This window comes from Theropithecus gelada, chromosome 5, assembly GCF_003255815.1.
Source record: "Theropithecus gelada isolate Dixy chromosome 5, Tgel_1.0, whole genome shotgun sequence".
In the NCBI taxonomy this organism is placed as follows: domain Eukaryota; kingdom Metazoa; phylum Chordata; class Mammalia; order Primates; family Cercopithecidae; genus Theropithecus; species Theropithecus gelada.
The window spans coordinates 59,514,733-59,535,927 of NC_037672.1; the positions used below are offsets into that span (position 1 = coordinate 59,514,733).

Here is a 21,195-nt window from a genome sequence, read left to right on the forward strand (position 1 = left end):
AGACTACAGAGGACTGTGATTGTGCAAAGGTAACCTATTTATGTAACTGTCTTCCTTTCTAGGTTCCCTGAGGGTGACGGTTGGGTCTTAAGGACTCTGGATCCCTACCATATCCTGGAACATGACAGGTATTCAATTAAATGTGAGGGAAAGGAAAGAAGGATTGATTAGGCTGGAAAGATTATGCTAATGCTACAATACTGAAGGTTTTAGAAAAATAAGGAACCAGAAATCAAAGCCAGAGGTGCTTTCTATTTTTATAATTTTTTTTTTTTAAGACATGGTCTTGCTATGTTGCCCAGGCTGGTCTCAAACTCCTAGCCTCAAGTGATCCTCCAACCTTTGCCTCCCAAAGTGTTTGGATTACAGGGGTGAGCCACCGTGCCCAGCCTGAATTATTTACTTAATGCAGATTCTTTCAGTTCCAACGATGATGATGATGATGATGATGATCATTACAACATATTCTGTGTGAGAGTAGGATGAACATGACAGTCCCAGCTTTAGGGAACTAACAGGTGGCTGGGTGAGCAGATTGTCTAAGGCTCGTGTGGTAGGCAGCCCAGGTCTCCTGAATCCTAGGTGAGGCCCCTCCCAGCTAGGTGGGACAGTTTCCTTCCAGAGGAGGCTAGAGGTGCTTTCTATCCCCCATTTTTTTTTTTTTTTTTTGAGACAGGGTCTTGCTTTGTCATCCAGGCTGGACTGCAGTGGCACAATCATGGCTTACTGCAGCCTTGACCTCCCAGACTCAAATGATCCTTCTACCTCAGCCTCCTGAGTAGCTGGGATCACAGATACATGCCACTACACCTGGCTAACTTTTTTTATTTTTAGTAGAGACAAGGTCGTGCTACGTTGCCCAGGCTGGTCTTCAACTCCTAGACTCAAGCAATCCTCTCACCTCGGCCTTCCAAAGTCCTAGGATTACAGGTGTGAACTACCAAGGCTAAGGCTCTATCCACCTCTTGATATACGCAAGACAGTGATTCTCCAAAGACTCCTCACCTTGTTTCAAGCCGAGTCAACAAAAATCCTCTCACATACTACCATGAATGTAGTTGGGAAACACTGCCCTAAGCAGTAGAAAAGGTTGGGGAGAAGGGGGCAGTGGTTTATCAACCCATCAATAACTACTTATCTGCCATTCCAGTGCTTCCACAAATTCTTAGAGATCAACAATATCCTACATCTTATTTTTAATGTATCTCTGGGTAGGGCAATAAGGAGCAGACTAACTGGGAGTAAACATGGTGGAAGTAATTGGAAGCATGGTGGGTTTCAGGAAATGTAAGTTCCCTCTTTTCCTTACCAATCCTTCCTTCATAAGTACTTTCTATTTCCTCCAGTCTGATACGTCCTGCGTTATAATCAGTGTTTCTATAGGACTTCATAATTTTCAAAGGCTTTTGCATTTAACCTTCATTACCACCTTTATAAACAAAACATATCCTAGTAACCCATCCTTGCAGATGAAAAAGCCTAAATCTGTAGACTGAATGAAGATAGGGAAAGAGATCCTATTACAGTTACTGGTGTCAGTAATAAATAGTACAGGTAGAAGAATGCTTCCAATTTGCCATCCTTTGTAGGCTTTATTCTAGCTGTTTCATTGTGTGGGCAGAGTGCACATCATACACTTCTCAATGCTGGCAATAACACAAGTAATAATACTTATCAAGGCCGGGCGCGGTGGCTCAAGCCTGTAATCCCAGCACTTTGGGAGGCCGAGACGGGCGGATCACGAGGTCAGGAGATCGAGACCATCCTGGCTAACACGGTGAAACCCCGTCTCTACTAAAAAAATACAAAAACTAGCCGGGCGAAGTGGCGGGCGCCTGTGGTCCCAGCTACTCGGGAGGCTGAGGCAGGAGAATGGCGTGAACCCGGGAGGCGGAGCTTGCAGTGAGCTGAGATCCGGCCACCGCACTCCAGCCTGGGCGACAGAGCCAGACTCAGTCTCAAAAAAAAAAAAAAAAAAAAAATACTTATCAAATGGATGTTTAACCAAAGTTGGGAGATAACTATCAGACTTCAAGCTGCCTTCCTAGAAAGACCATAATTTAATATAGCAGTTTTCATAAGAAAGATGTCAACTGCAACACTCCCCAATTATTATCTTCTAAAATAATTAGAATATATTTAAGAGGACATAAATTATAAGCACAGTTAAATAATCAAGAATGAATTCACTATTTCTGAAAATGCTTTACCAGCCTGAACAACCCAGTGAGACCTCATCTCTGCAAAAAATTTTAAAAATTAGCTGAACATGGTGGCACATGCCTATAATCCCAGCACTCTGGGAGGCCGTGAAGGGAAGATTGTTTGAGTTCAGGAGATTGAGACTAGTCTGGGCAACACTGTGAAACCCCATCTCTATAAAAAAAAAAAAATAAGTTAGCTGGGCGTGGTGGTGCACACTTGTGGTCCCAGCTACTCAGGAGACTGAGGTAGGAGGATTGTTTAAGCCTGGGAGGCCGAGGCTGCGGTGAGTTGTGATCGTGCCACTGTATTCCAGCCTGGGGGACAGAGGCAGACCTGGTCTCAGAAAAACAAAAACAAAAAAGAACAAACACCAGAGGTATGCGTCCTGTGGTAAAGGGCAAGAATGGTAGTGGTGGACTTAGATGCAGCGGGAACATCTAAGGAAAACTGGGCTCTGCTGCAGCTCTACTCCCTACAAGTTGCAATGATCCTCAGGCAAGACACAAAGACGTGGTATAAACTGAAAACTTGTTACCATATACTTTTTAAAGACAGAGTCTCGCTCTTTCACCCAGGTTGGAGTGCAGTGGCACGATCTCAGCTCACTGCAACTGCTGCCTCCCAGGTTCAAGCAATTCTCCCACCTCAGCCTCCCCAGTAGCTGAGATTACAGGCGTGCGCTACCATGCCCAGCTAATTTTTGAATTATTTATTAATTTTTTTCTTTCTTTCTTTCTTTTTTTTTTTTTGAGACAGAGTCTTGCTCTGTTGCCTAGGCTGGAAGGGAGTGGCACAATCTCGGCTCACTGCAACCTCTGCCTCCCGAGTTCAAGTGATTCTCCTGCCTCAGCTTCCCAAGCAGCTGGGATTACAGGTGCTCACCACCATGCCTGGCTAATTTTTGTATTTTTAGTAGAGACGGGGGGTTCCCCATGTTGACCAGCCTGGTCTTGAACTCCTGACCTCAGTGATCCACCCATCCCATCTCAGCCTCCCAAAGGGCTGGGATTATGAGCTACCACGCCTGGCCTAATTTTTGTATTTTTAGTAGAGACTGGCTTTCACTATGTTGGCCAGGCTGGCCTTGAACTCCTGACCTCAAGAGATCCACCTGCTTCGTCCTCCCAAAGTGCTGGGATTACATGCCTGAGCCACCGCATCCAGCTTGTTACCATATACTTTTATAGTACAGTACTTCACGTTGATTAAAGGACTCTCATACTAACTGTGTCATTTAACATACACAGCAGCCAAGCAAAGGAGACAGAACAGGAGGGTCCCGTTTCCAAGGCTGAGTGCAGTAATGGAAAAAATAAGAGTTTTTATGAATAAGACAATCTGAGTTCAAATCCCAGGCATCTTCTTCAACTTTTCAGAGCCTCAGTTCCATCCTAAGTAAAGTGTAGACAGTGCGTACACAGTCTTTTAGAATGAGTCAAGGATCGAGTACTACATGTATATAGTACTCAATGTTTCCTTCCATCATTCCACAGGAGGAAGGGCTACAAGTTCACACACCTACTCTGACTTTAAAGCTCCAAGTAGATTATCTTTCAACTCCCATGCTCAACCTCTCCGTCCGTGCTCAGATTCAAGAATGTAACTCAGCATCTCTTTAAAAGGTATTTAAAAGATTAGTCACTGAGATACTCTACTAAGTTTTTTGTTCAGGTAGATTTGTGAAATGTCACTCTCTTGAAATCTCACAAAGTGTGTATGTGTGTATATATGTATGATACTGAAGGTTCTGAGAAGTCATGCAATAAAGAAATCTATTTGCATTCATTCTGACTAGCATTTCCCAAAAGTGCATTTAATGGAATCCTTTATTACATAATTACCATAATTACCAAACATCCACATAGACCTTTCTTTTAAACATACTTTTAGGAACAATGGTTTTGATAAATGCATGTCTAACAAATCATAATAATAGATTAGATTATAATAGATCAACAATATTAATAACTAACAATAGATAGTATTATAGGACAGTGCATAAGAAATTATCCTTTAAATGAGATCCCTGAATCATTCTTTTTTTTTTTTTTTTGAGACGGAGTCTCGCTCTGTAGCCCGGGCTGGAGTGCAGTGGCCGGATCTCAGCTCACTGCAAGCTCCGCCTCCCGGGTTTACGCCATTCTCCTGCCTCAGCCTCCCGAGTAGCTGGGACTACAGGCGCCCGCCACCTCGCCCGGCTAGTTTTTTTTTTGTATTTTTTAGTAGAGATGGGGTTTCACGGTGTTCGCCAGGATGGTCTCGATCTCCTGACCTCGTGATCCGCCCATCTCGGCCTCCCAAAGTGCTGGGATTACAGGCTTGAGCCACCGCGCCCGGCCGAGATCCCTGAATCATTCTTTTGCAGCCTGCACTGAATTTGCACATTGCCTAGCGTCAAACTCAGAAAAATTTATTCAGGCAACTAAGACATTTTTATTTTCGGATTTCAGAATAAGTCTGCCACAGACACAAAGATTCCAAGAAGTGGCTCATAATGTCATCTAGCAGAAGACACACTTGGGGGAAAAGGTGGGGGAGGGGTATTAGGTTTTGATGCAAAATTGATTTTGTATGAGGTTTCTTATTCCCTAAATCTACCTTCAGATAATGGTAGTATCTAATGATCTAATGCCACATCACTACCTCTCCTGTTCTTATCTTTGGTCTCCTGATGACAGTAGAAAGCAAGAGAGAGTCAGAATGGAACGAGTGAGCTGTTAACTATAAATAACAAAAATGAGGACTCCTTTTTTCTCTGAAAACCAAGAAAGCAGTTACTCTGTCACAATCCAAAAAAAAGGAAATTAATCAATCATCAGTATTTGTCCTGGAATTTTCCGCAAAGGTCTCTGGTGTGATTAAAAACGTGGAGAAGGTCAGGCGCGGTGGCTCCCGCCTGTAATCCCAGCACTCTTGGGAGGCCGATGAGGCCGGATCACCTGAAGTCAGACCAGCCTGGCCAACATAGCAAAACTGTGTCTCTACTAAAAATACAAAAATTAGCCGGGCGTGGTGGTGCACATCTGTAATCTCAGCTACTCAGAAGGCTGAGGCACCAGAATCGCTTGAGGCAGGAGGCGGAGCTACAACACTGTACTCGCTTGAACACGGGAGGCGGAGGTGCACCGTTGTACTCCAGCCTGGGAGACAGAACAAGACTCTGTCTCAAACAAAACAAAACAAAAAAACAAAACAAAATGTGGGGAAGAGACCAGGCGCCATGGTTCATGCCTGTAATCCCAGCACTTTGGGAGACTCAGGTGGGTGGATCGCTTGAGGTCAGGAGTTCGAGACCAGCCTGGTGAAACCATCTTTCTACTAAAAATACAAAAATTAGCTGGATGTGGTGGCACATGTCTGTAATCCCAGCTACTGGAGAGGCTGGGACAGAAGAATCGCTTGAAGCTGGGAGGCAGAGGTTGCAGGGAGCTGAGCTCATGCCACTGCACTCCAGTCTGGGTGACAGAGCGAGACTCCGCCTCAAAACAAAAATGAAAACCGTGGAGAAAATGCTAAACTCGATTTCTTCTGAACCTATGCTAAGATGTCAAGGTACTGTGATTCTTCTAAAAGAATTTTAAGTGGTTGTTATGTTTGGTGTCCTAAAAGCATACATGGATTTTATATTATAACCTACATCAAGAAAACTCATTCAGGCCAGGCGCCTTAGCTCATGCCCGTAATCCTGGCACTTTGGGAGGCCAAGAATTCCAGACTAGCCTGGGCAACATGGCAAAACCCCGTCTCTACAAAAAATACAAAATTAGCCAGGCATGGTGGCTCTCCCTTCCGTCCCAACTACTCCAGCGGCTGGGGCAGGAAGATGCCCTAAGCCCAGCGAGGTCGAGGCTGCAGTTAGCTGTGATTGCACCACTGCACTCCACTCCACTCCAGCCTGGGCAACAGAGTGAGACTGTCTCAAAGAAAAAAAAAAAAAGCCTCATTCACAGGTAATTTTTTTTTTTTAAATGGAAACTAAAATAGAATTTAAAACCCAAGCTGCTCGGTTTCTTGGAAAATGGATTTTTCCTACTTTGTAATATACTTTGTATATCTCGACTATGATTGTGTATGCAAGCACCTCTAAGAAGTAGTACTTGTATCTACAATGAATTCTTTTTTTTTTTTTCTTTTTTTTGACATGTAGTCTCGCTCTGTCGCCCAGGCTGGAGTGCAGTGGCTCTAACTCGGCTCACTGCAAGCTCCGCCTCCCGGGTTCACCCGTTCTCCTGCCTCAGCCTCCTGAGTAACTGGGACTACAGGCGTCCACCACCACGCCCGGCTAATTTTTTGTATTTTTAGTAGAGACTGAGTTTCACTGTGTTAGCCAGGATGGTCTCGATCTCCTGACCTCGTGATTCGCTCGCCTCAGTCTTCCAAAGTGCTGGGATTACAGGTGTGAGCCACCGCACCCGGCCTGCAATGAATTCTTAAACCTCAGGGAGCCAAATAAAAAGACAAGGCCTGAGGAATTCTTTCAAAAATTAAAGTAACATTTCATATTTACTTATTCTAACAGACAAAGAATAAAGAAGGAATCCGCTAAGTTGTAAGCTGAGGTGCAGACAAGTGCTGGTTCACAATGACATCCTAGAAGGAACGCTCTGGATAAGAGCTTCAAGCTTCTACGGTTTTCTGAGGAAAGTGAACGGAATCTAAACGTGTCCTATCGCTCAAAAAAATCAGCGCTGTGGACCACAGAGCCTAACAGAGTAAAATAATACAGCGTGCAGTTTGGCCACTAACAGCAAGAGTGGGAAGGGGCAAAGAGGAACCTTGATTGCCCGACACCAGGGCCACCTGAAGACTCATCTTGACACTTCCGTCTTTCCATTTTGAGATTAGAAGCTTCAAGGACCATTAAATCGCTGCCGCTGCCACACCAGGCCCGACGGAGCAGAAAGGCTGCGCTCACCGGCGGAAGCGACCGGGTGTACACCTGCCGGGTCGGGAGGCCCGCACGGTCACACCCCGCCCCGGCTTACCTGCCCTTCGGCGATTTTTAGCTTCAACTTCCATCCCTTCCCACCCATCTGGATCCAACCAAGCCCAAGGGCGGGGGAGGGAGAAGCTAGTGCCGCGAGGAAAAGCATCCCCGCCACCCGCCGCAGGCTTTCTCTCCTCCCTCCCCATTCCACAGAAGAGTCAAAGCCACACCGCCTCTCCTAACCCTCGTCTCTAATGCAAGGCCTGCAATACTTAGAAAAAAAAATAACTGTTTTTAAGGAAAACATCCCCGCTCCCTTCCGCCCCTCACCTTCACGAAAGCAATCGGGGTTGTGGTACCTTCGATATCTAACAGGATCACGGTGACTTCGGCGGGGACCGAAAGCACGACCATTTCCCTACCGGATGCTACGGGACTCGGCCTGCAGTCGGGGAGGGTGGAGGGCGGCGCCGGCTGCGGCTGCTGCCCCCGGTACCGTCCTGGGCTTCCGACGGCCCCGCGCGATCTTGGAGCCAGCGACCAAGTGCAGCCCGCCGCGCGTAGGGAAGAGAACACCTCTGCACACCTGGCACTGGAAAAGGCGGCCTCCCAGGAGCCCCTGAACTCGTGAGCAGGACGGGGCAGGAGCCTGAGACCACGTGGGCAGGAAAAGGGGCGGGCCGTGCTGGGTTCGGCGGGGCGGGGTGCGAAACCCCAGCGCCAATTGGTCGCCGTCGGGCCTCGAACGCGATCCGTCAAAATGGGCCTCGCGTGGGCGGGAACAAAGAAGCGAACGCGGGAGCAGGATGCGCGAGAGCGCGCCCTCCGCAGACAGGTTGAGCGAGCGGGAGAGGCCCGGGGCACGTGCAGAAGGGAGCCCCGCGAGTGGCGCGCCGGGGATGTGAGTGCCCCTTGCCCTCTACTGCATCCAGCCCCCTCCCCGCCCACCGCCTCCGTCTTTGCATAGATACAGTCATCTGGCCAGCCTCCGCCCCTCCTCCCGGCCTCAACCTGCCAGAGAGGCCGCGAGGGGCTCGGGCTTCGGCCGATCAGCCAGGAGGCCTCGCTGCGCCCCCTCGGCCCGCGCGCCCGTGGCCACAGCGGAAGAGACGCCCGCGCTCCGCTGCCCGGAGGGGCCGTCGCGCGCCCGCTTCCTGTTCGGCTGGTTCCTGCCAGCTCGAGGACAAAACACGCGTGCGCGCGGCGGGCGAGCGCGCTCGCCGCCTCAGTCGCCAGCGCCGGGCGCAGTCCGCCTTTTTCCGGAGTAGCCCGGCCGCGGTGCTAGTCGGTAGCAGCGGCCGCCGCAGCGGCTCCGCACTGGCGAACCGAGGGCAGAAAAAGGCGGGGTTCACGGCTCTTTGGTAGGAGTGGGCTGGACCGGACGCCAGAGACAAAGGCTCCCAAGGCAAGAGGGACTGTGGCCTTGCGTCGGCTCTGTTCGGGACTGCTGACCCCAGGACTTTACGCCCCTTCGTTTTTCTCTTCTGATTCTTCTCTTCTCCCAAGCCCGCGTCCCCTCACGCGTGGCCTCTCTCCTTGCCGGGAGGGCCGCGATGGAGGTCCCGCCCCGGCTTTCCCATGTGCCGCCGCCATTGTTCCCCTCCGCTCCCGCTACTTTAGCCTCCCGCAGCCTCTCCCATTGGCGGCCGCGGGCGCCGCGGCAGCTAGCCCCGCTCCTCCCTTCACTCGCTCCCAGCTCCGCCCGGCAGGGGGCGCGCCGGGCCCAGCGCCACGTCACCGCCCAGCAGCCCTCCCGATTGGCGGGCGGGGCGACTATAAAGGGAGGGCGCAGGCGGCGCCCGGATCTCTTCCGCCGCCATTTTAAATCCAGCTCCATACAACGCTCCGCCGCCGCTGCTGCCGCGACCCGGACTGCGCGCCAGCACCCCCCTGCCGACAGCTCCGCCACTATGGAGGATATGAACGAGTACAGCAACATAGAAGAATTCGCAGAGGGATCCAAGATAAACGCGAGCAAGAATCAGCAGGATGACGGGTACCGCACGCTTCTTCCCCCGCTCCCCCTCCCCCAGCGCGCCGCACGCGCCCTTCGTCCCTCGTGAGCCGCGCGCTGCCCCCATTCTTTCTCAGAGTCGATTCCCCGCGTGCCCTCTGGGCCCCACTAGCTTGGAGGGAAGAGGAAAGTAAAAGATCGAGGGGGTGACTGGAGAGACCCGGGAAGAGTGGGGGAAGGGCGGAGGGGTTGGAGGAGGAGGGCGGCGGCGTCTCTGTCCCGAGCGCGCAGGCGCCGCGTGGGACCCGGGGGGGGAGGGGCCGGCCTCCGAGCGCCGCTCGCTGCAGCTGCCGCCGCCTCTTCATTGTGTCTCTGTTACCACTCGGCGCGGTTTTCCTGGGAAGAGTTTTAGAGGACTCTGAGTTCGGGCACAAGCAGGCGACTGGTACCCAGATTCACAAAACGTATTATGATTGATGAGTTCTCTGGGTGGAACGTTGGCTTGACAGCGGAGGACGAGGATGGACCTAAGATAAGATGTGAGGGATTCATCTAGGAAGTTGGGCCTTGTAGCTGAAGCAATCTGGGCAGAACCTTTACTATATTTTATTGGTCTCCTTTGAGTTTTGCTTTATGTAGTGCGGAGAGCGAGCTGTCCGCTGGTTTGAGTAACTTTGTTGGGATATTGGGATTTTTGTGTGACATAGATTAAATGTAAACATGGATTAAATTGCTTACACTTAGGGGATAAATGTCCCTGTTTTTATTCTACGATTTAATTCCAGAACTGAAGGATCATTTGAGTTATTGTTAATTTTTTTAAAAACCTTTTATTTCTAGTAAAATGTTTATTGGAGGCTTGAGCTGGGATACAAGCAAAAAAGATCTGACAGAGTATTTGTCTCGATTTGGGGAAGTTGTAGACTGCACAATTAAAACAGATCCAGTCACTGGGAGATCAAGAGGATTTGGATTTGTGCTTTTCAAAGATGCTGCTAGTGTTGATAAGGTAGGAACTGTGTTTTGCTTTGTGCTGCTTTTGTAGTGTTTTGCACATTTTTCTGGGGCTTATATGCTGCTGTCAGATTAAATAAATCTGTCTTGTAGGTTTTGGAACTGAAAGAACACAAACTGGATGGCAAATTGATAGATCCCAAAAGGGCCAAAGCTTTAAAAGGGAAAGAACCCCCCAAAAAGGTTTTTGTGGGTGGATTGAGCCCGGATACTTCTGAAGAACAAATTAAAGAATATTTTGGAGCCTTTGGAGAGGTGTGTGATTATGTTTACACATGTTAAGCTTGATGTGTTTATAAAATGTTTAATCCTGGTCCGATTTATACAGGGCAGATTCATGTTTCGTGTGAGGGTAGGATTAAATGACTGCTCAAGTCGCTTCCAGGGACTGTACCTTGATTTGATTGCTGCTCTGATGGAAACCCAACTATCTTAATTTAGCCAAAACATGGGCACTTAAATGTGGTCGGTGTTTGGACTTGTTAGCTAGTGGCATCTTTGGGGTACAAAATAATATTAAAGGATGTTTTACTTTTCCCTCAATGCTTCAAATATACAACAAATCACTGAAGGCTGATGTTGATCATAAAGCACTGATGTCTGTATAGAAGTCACCTGATAAGAATAACATATTTAAGTTGAAGCCTGAAAAGTACCTGTGGCATTCTGACACTCTGGTAGCATTTTACAATTATGGGATGACCTTGAGTGTGCATCTCGATTTCAGATTGAAAATATTGAACTTCCCATGGATACAAAAACAAATGAGAGAAGAGGATTTTGTTTTATCACATACACCGATGAAGAGCCAGTAAAAAAATTGTTAGAAAGCAGATACCATCAAATTGGTTCTGGGAAGGTAAAGCCATTTAAGTACTTTAAATGAAAATTTTAAGGATTTCTTTTTTCTTTTTTATTTTTTTATCTTTTAGTTTTTGAAATTTCTCAATGTGTTTGAGAAAAATAAAATGATTAAATTTTAGAACTCGAGTAAAAATTATATTTTCGTGTTTTTTAATTTGTTTATAGTGTGAAATCAAAGTTGCACAACCCAAAGAGGTATATAGGCAGCAACAGCAACAACAAAAAGGTGGAAGAGGTGCTGCGGCTGGTGGCCGAGGTGGTACGAGGGGTCGTGGCCGAGGTGAGACTTAATTCTTGGAATATGACTCCATGGTTTAAGCTGTATACTGCTAAATATGAGTAGTCCTGTACGAAACTAAAACTTTAAACTTAAAACAATTCCAGCGGGAGGAAAATGTTCAGCTTAGTGGGGGTTGTGTGTGGTGGTTTTTGTTGTGAGCTCACTGGTTTCAAAAAACTGTTAAAAGTATGGCCACTTTGACAATTAGTGTCATCACTGACAGGAAAAGTGTACCATTACATGATGCGCCATGGCGTGATAGGTTTTCTTGGGCAGGAGTCCTTGTTTTAAACAGAACAGTATACCTGTCTTCAGCTTTAATGGAAAATTGAATGATTTTCCATTAAATTTAGGAAGTTTGATACTGGCACAATTGGACTTTCTGCCCCCTTTTTTTATAACAGCTGGAAGAATAGTTTTTCAAGCAGATAGCAATATATATGTCCATTCTGCCCTTTAAGATTTGCAGAGTGAGAGACAAGAACACATCATTTTATGTTAGAATTGGGGGTCAGAAGTTGTTTCCTAACAATCATTGTGCATTGTTTCAGGTCAGGGCCAAAACTGGAACCAAGGATTTAATAACTATTATGATCAAGGATATGGAAATTACAATAGTGCCTATGGTGGTGATCAAAACTATAGTGGCTATGGCGGATATGATTATACTGGGTATAACTATGGGAACTATGGATATGGACAGGGATATGCAGACTACAGTGGTAAGAATATTTAACTTAATTTTATAAACCAGTGGTATTAAAATTCATTGTTAACATACAATCCTGTTCTGAAATTGTGTGTATGGGCTTTCTGTTTGGAGTTAAGTGTTTGAGGCATGTTACAATCATAGGGTGATTATACTAACATAGCCTGGTGGTTATAAATGAACTAGGATGTATGATTTACAACTAGCTTATAATGGGTGTTAAAATATCTTAATATTTTAATACTTTTTATTTAGCATGCAAAGATTTGTAGATTTAATCATTTCTCAGTGTGTTTGTAAAGAAACAGTTTTGTAGAAAACTGTCTTAATGAAATTTCTGTGTTTTCAAAATAGGTCAACAGAGCACTTATGGCAAGGCATCTCGAGGGGGTGGCAATCACCAAAACAATTACCAGCCATACTAAAGGAGAACATTGGAGAAAACAGGTGTGTATAAGAGTACAGGAAAACAGTAGAAATGTCTAATTTAATTTAAAGATCAATAGACAAACGTAAAAACAAAATACTATGTAGCTTGTTCTTACTAAATTGTTGATTTTTTTAATTGCTTTATGAGCCTGTTTTGCCTAAAGTGTCTATAGATCTTTAACTTTAAAGTCTTATCTCACTTTCTTTAGTATTGCAGAAAAACTTAAGAGTTTTTCTGTTTGCTTTTGTGTACCAGGTGGTCTAGAGGAATAATTAAACATTTTAGAACTATTAACAGGTAAAGTACTGAAATGGGTACAACTTAAGGAAAACAAGAATGTTGTCTTCTAACTCTGACATTATACCTTGTTTGTACCCGCCAGCGGGAACTTCATTGCAGGCCGTGTGTCACCCTGACCACGTCTATCTCTGGGGGTCGCACGTTGCGGGCAGAGCGCAAGGCATACACCAGAAAACGCTGTCCTGTGGTATGGTCTCTTCCAACTTCATGTACCAGCGTAAAGATTAAAGTGGAAAACTTCAGACTTTGGCTTCTTTTTTAATCTTTTTGGAGATTAAGTGTCTAAACTTAACTTAAATGGTTTTTTACAGGAGTTAAAATACATAAATGCCTTTTTACAGCTTAATCATTTTGGTCTTCTGTTTAGTGTTGTATTTCAATTGTGGAGCCTCATTTTAAGTGTTCATTCTTTTAAGATTTAATGCTTGCTTTTTCTTTTTATAGCTAATAGTGAAATCTACAAACCAAAACAAGAACTTTTAAATCTGGGATATAAATTAAAGATCATATGCACAATTCAATTTATGTTCTTGTAATAAGCTTATTAGAAATTGGTGTTTGTGATAGCATTTTACTTGGGTTACTAGAGATGCTTCTAGTAGACCTTAATCTAGCATAGTTGAACCTGTGAATATGGGAAGATTGTATTCCCAGATTCTTTCCTGAATAGATTTGAATTTATTATTATTTGGGAACTCCAGGGTGAGTTTATTGACTACCCAAACTGTATTTTGCCAATAAATATGCATATGATCTTTAATTATTGAAGAAAAGAATAAAGTGAGGACTTAAAACAGTTCATGAAAGTGGACCTTTAAAAGCTTGTCAGAGTTGCACAAATCTAATTGGTATTTTGTTTTTGTTTTTAGGAGGAGATGTTAAAGTAACCCATCTTGCAGGACGACATTGAAGATTGGTCTTCTGTTGATCTAAGATGATTATTTTGTAAAAGACTTTCTAGTGTACAAGACACGATTGTGTCCAACTGTATATAGCTGCCAATTAGTTTTCTTTGTTTTTACTTTGTCCTTTGCTATCTGTGTTATGACTCAATGTGGATTTGTTTATACACATTTTATTTGTATCATTTCATGTTAAACTTCAAATAAATGCTTCCTTATGTGATTGCTTTTTTGCGTCAGGTACTACATAGCTCTGTAAAAATGTAATTTAAAATAAGCAATAATTAAGGCACAGTTGATTTTGTAGAGAGTATTGGTTCATACGGAGAAACTGTGGTCCTTTATAAATAGCCAGCCAGCATCACCCTCTTCCCCAATTTGTAGGTGTATTCTATGCTCTTAAGGCTTCATCTTCTCCCTGTTAAGTGAGGTTTCTACCACACCTTTGAACAATGTTCTTTCCCCTCTGGTTATCTGAAGACTGTCCTGAGAGGAAGACGTAAGTGTTGTGATTAGTAGAAGCTTTCTAGTAGACCATGTTTCTTCTGGATTGTAATAAAATTGTTAGTAGCTCCTTTTACTTTGTGCCTGTCTCTGGAAAGCCATTTTTGAATCGCTAATTACTTTGGCTTTAATCAGTGGTCACCTGGTAAAAGCTTTGTAATCATAACACAATCACTTAATTCTTGATAAAAATTCAGATGCACACAGGAGCACTGTAAAACTGGTAGGATCTATGGTTTAAGAGCATTTAAAGTAGTTATAACTCAAGGATTTTGGTAGAAAGGTATGAGTGTGGTCAAAAGTTAGATTAAAATTTGAAATAGTGGCAAAAGATTTAGTTGTGTTGTTTTCTCGCAGTCACCACAAGATTGAACAAAATGTTTTCTGTTTGGGCATTCTGAGGAAATTGTATTACAGTTAGCTGTTAATGCTGTGTGAGTTTAGAAAAAGTCTTGATAGTAAATCTAGTTTTTAACACAGTGCATGAATTGAGTAGTTAAACATGTCCATATTCAGACATAGGAATAGTGGAAAAGGTATCTGAGGTGTGTCAGTCAATCCAAATGTGACTTGAGTCATTACAGTGGACCCTCTGGGTGCACTGAAAAGCCGTTTTATATCCAGGTTTGAGAAGACCTGGAATAAATAAAAGCTTTGAATTTTGCGTTCAGTGTAGTTGGATTTTGGGACCTTTGCCTCAGTGTTAGCTACTGGGATTGGCAGATGTGTTCACAGGCAGAGTAGTTGATCTCACACAACGGGTCATCTCACAAAACTGGTGTTTCTTATGCTGATGAGCCCCCTCCTTTTTTTTTTAATTTGGTGCTTACAACTTGGTTACAATGATTATACTTCTTGGGCTATCACGTTATAATGCTCTTGGCCTTTTTTTGCTGCTGTTTTGCTATTCTCACACACACCTAGGCCAAGTACCAGTGTTGGCTGTTAGAAGGGATTCTGTTCATTCAACATGCAACTTTAGGGAATGGAAGGAAGTTCATTTTTAAGTTGTGTTGTCAGGTGCAGTGTCTAGGGTGGTGAATCCTGTAAGTTCAAATTTATGATTAGGTGACAAGTTGACATTGAGATTGTCCTTTTCCCTGATCAAAAAATGAATAAAGGCTTTTTAAACAAAATCCAAACTTTTAATCAAGTCTTGATATGTATGACTGAGAAAAAATATATTACATCTAGAGATGATTGAGATGTTTTACAAACAATTGAAGGGGGAGTAAGAATTCACTTGATTTTTCTTGCAGGGGCTTTGAACTCTAGATTTAATTAAGATTTCAGGGCCCATCAGTTCACCAACTGATGCAAATTTGAATAGATACTCTTAGGCTAAGTGTCCTAGGTTGGATGAACTGTGAAGCTGGTATCAAGATCTCATTCCTAAACATTAATTTAGAACAAAGTAATTGGACAAGTTTATTGGGGAGGGGATAGAAATGAATTCTTCTGAAGTACCTATAACAAACAAATACTCGGTTTGTATATGTTTTCATACATTGTATTTGCCTTTTGCATTGTTTAGACCAAATTCTGTGTGATGTTATCCTAACAAAAGACGTTAGTAATTTCATTGGTTAACATGTTAATGTGTAATCTCGCTCATTTTTATAGTATGAGGACTATTAAAATGAGATGTCTGTTGGGATGCTAGCATGGATAAGCATAGCTTATTCCATTACTCTTCAGTGCATCTTTATTTTCATAATGGCAGAGAGCCTCACTAATCTTCACAAAATTTAATATAAGGGCATATCTGAACAATTAAGCCACTTTCCATTACCAAGATTTGATTTAGTGTCAATCAGGATGCTAGGCTGCGTGCTGTAGATCATGCCTGTAATCCCAAGCACTTTGGGAGATCAAGGCAAGTGCATTGAGTCCAGCCTAGGCAACGTGGCAAAACCCTAGTCTCTACAAAAATTAGTCCAATGTGGTGGTGCACACCTGTAGTCCCAGCTACTTGTGCTGAGGCAGGATGATTGCTTGAGCCAGGGAGATGAAGGGTGCAGTGAGTCATGTTTGTGCCACTGCACTCCACCCTGGGCGACAAAGTGAGACCCTGTCTCAAAAAATCGCAGGATGCTAAACTTCACCAATTAAAGAGCTGACTAAGCTGGCTGGGCGCACTGGGCTCATGCCTGTAATCCTAGCACTTTGGAAGGCCAAGGTAGGTGGATGGCTTGATTCCAGGAGTTCAAGACCAGCCTGGCCAGTATGTCAAAACCCCAACTCTACTAAAAATACAAAAATTAGCTAGCTAGGCATGGTGCTGTACTTGGGAGGATCGCTGGAGTCCAGGAGGTGGAGGTTGCAGTGAGATCTGTGCTCCAGCCTGGGCAACAAAGTGAGAACCTCTCAAAAATAAAGTAGACTGGCCGGGCGCGGTGGCTCAAGCCTGTAATCCCAGCACTTTGGGAGGCCGAGACGGGCGGATCATGAGGTCAGGAGATCGAGACCATCCTGGCTAACATGGTGAAACCCCGTCTCTACTAAAAAATACAAAAACTAGCCGGGCGAGGTGGCGGGTGCCTGTAGTCCCAGCTGCTCGGGAGGCTGAGGCAGGAGAATGACGTGAACCCAGGAGGTGGAGCTTGCAGTGAGCTGAGATCCGGCCACTGCACTCCAGCCTGGGCGACAGAGCGAGACTCCGTCTCAAAAAAAAAAAAAAAAAAAAAGTAGACTAAGACCAGGTGTGTTGAGCTGCAGTTGAGCTATGGTCGCTCCATTGCACTCTACCTAGCCTAGGCAACAGAATGAGACCCAGTGTCAATTTTTTTAAAAGGTGATTCAAAAACATGTAAGTGTATGAATAATTTTAGTTATAGATGTGTGTGTATACCATTTCAATTGATTCTAGTGTTGAGTAGTTACAAAGGGTCATTCATAGAAAACCCCCTTTCCTTAAACTTTCAGCCAAATAGAGTTGGCATCTAATCTGTGGTCTCAACTTTTAAGCAAACACAATGCAAATTCTATGTATTTTTTATAGTCACTAGAAAATACTGGGGTTTTTTTTTTAAATATTGTTTATAAAAATATAGGCTGTTCTTTTAGGATTGGTTGGGGTCTTACATTTGTCTTGAAATAGATATGGAATTTCAGCAAGATTTAGTTAATAGCAAAAAATAAAAAATACACCTTTGACTTTACTAGTTTTTATAAACTGTAGGAAAGGATATAGTGATGTTCTGGGTATTACAGAGTAAGGCTGAACATTTTGAAGACCTTAACTTCTGCTGTTCTTCCCTTCCCCACCACCCTCCACCCCCAGCCAGAATGAGCTTGGAATTGTGCTGTTTTTTATTTTTTATTTTTTTTCCTTCCCTGAGTCGGAGTTTCACTCTTGTTGCCCAGGCTGGAGTGCAGTGATCTGATCAGGGCTCACTGCAACCCCCCCTTCCCAGGTTCAAGCGATTCTCCTGACTCAGCCTCCCAAGTAGCTGGTATTACAGGCATCTGCCACCATGCCTGGCTAGAATTTTTGTATTTTTAGTAGAGACAGGGCTTCGCCATGTCAGTCAGGCTGGTCTCAAACTCCTGACCTCAGGTGATCCACCCGCTTCCACCTCCCAAAGTCCTGGGATTACAAGCATGAGCCACCGTGCCCTGCCAGAATTGTGCTATTCTTAAGTGTCAGTTTAATCTCTGGTTTTACCCTTTAAAGAGATTTACCACTTCAAAGAGACTTACCACTCAAAGAGATGTACCCATTCGGGGAACTGTATCATAATCTTAGAGGGTAGTGAGACTAAAGTGTAGTTTGAAAAAGTATATTCAGCCGGACGCAGTGGCTCATGCCCGTAATCCCAACATTTTGGGAGGCCAAAGCGGGCGGATCACGAGGTCAGGAGTTTGAGACCAGCCTGGTCAGTATGGTGAAACCCCATCTCTAGCAACAATTAGCAGGGCGTAGTGGTGGGCAACTCTAATCCCAGCTACTCAGGAGGCTGAAGCAGGAGAATCACTTGAACGAGGCAGAGGTTGCAGTGAGCTAAGATAGCACCACTGCACTCCAGCCTGGGAGACAGAGCAAGACTCCGTCTCAAAAAAGTATATTCAGGCCGGGCGCGGTGGCTCAAGCCTGTAATCCCAGCACTTTGGGAGGCCGAGACGGGCGGATCACGAGGTCAGGAGATCGAGACCATCCTGGCTAACACGGTGAAACCCCGTCTCTACTTAAAAATACAAAAAAACTAGCCGGGCGCGGTGGCGGGCGCCTGTAGTCCCAGCTACTCGGGAGGCTGAGGCAGGAGAATGGCGGGAACCTGGGAGGCGGAGCTTGCAGTGAGCTGAGATCCGGCCACTGCACTCCAGCCTGGGCGACAGAGCCAGACTCCGTCTCAAAAAAAAAAAAAAAAAAAAAAAAAAAGTATATTCAACGTAATCTTGTCACTTAAAATCCAAATAACCAAAAAGGCTAATTTTGGTTTCTTAAAGACCAGCACAAGCTAGAAAATGTGAGAAACTTTACTTGCAAGTTTTTCTCATACTGTTCCAATGGTAATCTCCTTTTGGGAGTCTGACCAAAAGTGAATTCTCTTCAAACCCAAAAAAATGCATGTCTGTAAATATTTTCAATGTAGTTTCAGGAAAATTAGAGACTTAGAAAACTGTTCTAAAATGCTTTTGAAGCTGTTGGCTTTTATGGTAACAAACTGACTAAAATTGATTGAATTTGTTGTAGTTGATGAGGTTGCACAAAGGGTTTCTTCATATGCTCTCCACCTTCCACCTGGGTATTTGTATTGGCTGGTGAACACAGGGGATTGTTTTATTGATGACAGAGTCTCACTCTTGCCCAGGCTGGAGTGCAGTGATGCCATCACGTCTCACTACAGTCTCAACCTCCTGGGCTCAACCAATCCTCCCACTTCAGCCTTGCATGTAGCTGGGGCCACAGGCACACGCCATCATACCTAGCTAATTTTTTTGATTTTTAGTAGAGATGAGGTCTTGCTATATTGCCCAAGTTAAAGCTTTTTTATTTTTCTTGTCTTAGATATAGAGACTCACTATGTTGCCCAGGCTGGTCTCAAACTCCTTGGCTCCAGTGATCCTCCCACTTAGGCCTCCCAAAGTGGGGAGATTACCAGCATGTGTCACCACGTCCAGCTTTAGCTTTAATCCCCTGATTTTAAAATGGGGAAGTCAGCTAATTGAATGTACCAATGCTGATTACATTCTGCAGTCTATTAAACTATAAAACTCCTATCAGGCATACTTTAAGCATTAAGATTGGTCAGTAATCTTTATTATTTTTTAATTTTTGTTTATTTTTATTTTTATTTATTTATTTACTTATTTTTTTGAGATGGAGTCTCGCTCTGTCGCCCAGGCTGGAATGCAGTGGCGAGATCTCGGCTCACTGCAAGCTCTGCCTCCCGGGCTCACGCCATTCTCCTGCCTCAGCCTCTCGAGTAGCTGGGACTACAGGCGCCCGCCACCACGCCCGGCTAATTTTTTGTATTTTTTAGTAGAGACGGGGTTTCACCGTGTTAGCCAGGACGGTCTCGATCTCCTGACCTAGTGATCAGCCCGCCTCGGCCTCCCAAAGTGCTGGGATTACAGGCGTGAGCCACCGTGCCTGGCAGTCAGTAATCTTTAATACACTTGGTTTCTGAGTGTTGAGATCTATTGTAGCAAAGTTGGATTATATTACAATTGATCCATTCTTGTTCCTCTAATGGAATTTGAGCCTGGATAATCTGGAGCAACTACTCTTCCCATGAAAGACATGGCCTATGAAATTGACTCACTATTTAGATTGCCCTTGGACCATGAAACATCTGGGGCATATATTTTTTCATAGACACTGCAAGCAGAGGAATGAAAGGAGGGTGTGAGTAGTGGGGGTTAAATGATATTATAGAATAGTTTCAATATTTCATCACCAGGAAACCCTTTAAATTTCTTCTCCCTATAGACAATGTGTTTTGAATGGCTTTACTTGTCAAATATATTGCTCTCATTATGTAATAACATTTCTATTAATCAAAGATATATAGCTGTCAGAACTTACAATCTGATAATCTGCATCATACCAAGTTAATTTAATGGCAGCCAAATCAAGAATATTTCTGTTAACTTGTGTCCATTTTTTAATGAATGTAACATCTAACAGGCTTTTAAAATACCAAAAATGCTGGCTGGGCATGGTGGCTCACACCTGTAATCCCAGCACTTTGGAAGGCAAAGGCGGGCAGATCATTTGAGGCCGGAGTTCGAGACAAGCCTGGCCAATATGGTGAAACCCTGCCTCTACTAAAAATACAAAAATTAGGTGTGATGGTGCATGCCTGTAATCCCAGCTACACGGGAGGCTGAGGCAGGAGAATCGCATGAACCTGGGAGGCAGAGGTTGCAGTGAGCCAAGATTGTGCCACTGCACTCCAGCCCCTAGGCAACACAGCAACACTCCGTCTCAAAAAAAAAAAAAAAAAAATAGAAGTGAGAATAAGAGGCAACATTTCAAGAGGTAATGGCTTAAAATTTTCCAGAAGTGACAATAGAATCTACAAATTCAATATACCCTACAATTGCAATTAGGAAAAATAAAAATCTCCATGAAGATGCACTATGGCAAAACCAAAAAAAAAAAATCAACAACAAAACCTTAAAAGCAGCCACATCTAGAACCAACTACTGGTAATCAGGAAAAGAAATAAAGGCACATGTTAAACTACCATGAAGATGCAACCATCCAAATCTAAAATGTGGAAAATTCGTAAGAATGTCCCATTTCTTCAACAAGTAAATGACATGAAAAGAAGTGGGAAATGTAGGTGGATCTAAGATTAAAAGAGACGTGGTAAGCAACCTTTATTATAGTAAGCAAGAATATAAAGTGCAAATTAATGATCAAAAAGACAAAGGATCCAACCTGGGCAATAGGGCCAGACTTTGTCTCAAAAAAAAAAAAAAAAAAAAAAAAAGGGGGGTAAGTGTGGGCAAGGAATGTGGAGAAAAGAGAACCCTTTCACACTGTTTGTGATAATATAAATTAGTACAGCCATTATGGAAAACAGTATAGAGGCTCCTCAAAATATTAAAAACAGAGCTACCATATGATCCAGCAATTCCATTATTAAGTATAT

The 21,195-nt window shown here is 44.2% G+C and overlaps 2 protein-coding genes across 7 annotated transcripts in view; one reads left to right on the forward strand and one right to left on the reverse strand.

The window, feature by feature from the left end:
* ENOPH1 (enolase-phosphatase 1) overlaps positions 1-7,903 on the reverse strand; it is a 35,984-nt gene extending 28,081 nt beyond the window's left edge. The window contains exon 1 of one of the 2 annotated variants that reach the window (XM_025385194.1): positions 7,492-7,895. Coding sequence is in view for 1 of the 2 variants with exons in the window: in XM_025385193.1 (XP_025240978.1) it covers positions 7,463-7,546 (84 nt within the window). In the remaining variant the exon portion in view is untranslated. Of the gene's footprint in view, positions 1-7,462 lie in introns of both variants that reach the window. The other variant, XM_025385193.1, reaches the window with a different exon arrangement.
* A 398-nt stretch (positions 7,904-8,301) lies between these two features.
* On the forward strand, positions 8,302-15,225 carry HNRNPDL (heterogeneous nuclear ribonucleoprotein D like). 5 transcript variants are annotated; one of them, XM_025385189.1, is made up of 9 exons: positions 8,302-8,473; positions 8,529-9,128; positions 9,927-10,095; positions 10,194-10,355; positions 10,828-10,959; positions 11,130-11,244; positions 11,796-11,966; positions 12,308-12,400; positions 13,553-15,225. In XM_025385189.1, the coding sequence occupies exons 2-8, from the start codon at positions 8,686-8,688 to the stop codon at positions 12,376-12,378; spliced, it is 1,263 nt and encodes a 420-aa protein (XP_025240974.1). In that variant the 5' UTR covers positions 8,302-8,473; positions 8,529-8,685; the 3' UTR covers positions 12,379-12,400; positions 13,553-15,225. The 5 variants fall into 5 exon arrangements, 3 of the variants coding, with proteins under 3 accessions (XP_025240974.1, XP_025240975.1, XP_025240976.1); XR_003119412.1 differs by lacking the exon at positions 8,302-8,473 and adding an exon at positions 12,766-12,870 and having other exon boundaries at positions 8,679-9,128; XR_003119413.1 differs by lacking the exons at positions 8,302-8,473; positions 11,796-11,966 and adding an exon at positions 12,766-12,870 and having other exon boundaries at positions 8,679-9,128.
* The last annotated feature ends 5,970 nt before the right edge of the window (positions 15,226-21,195 follow it).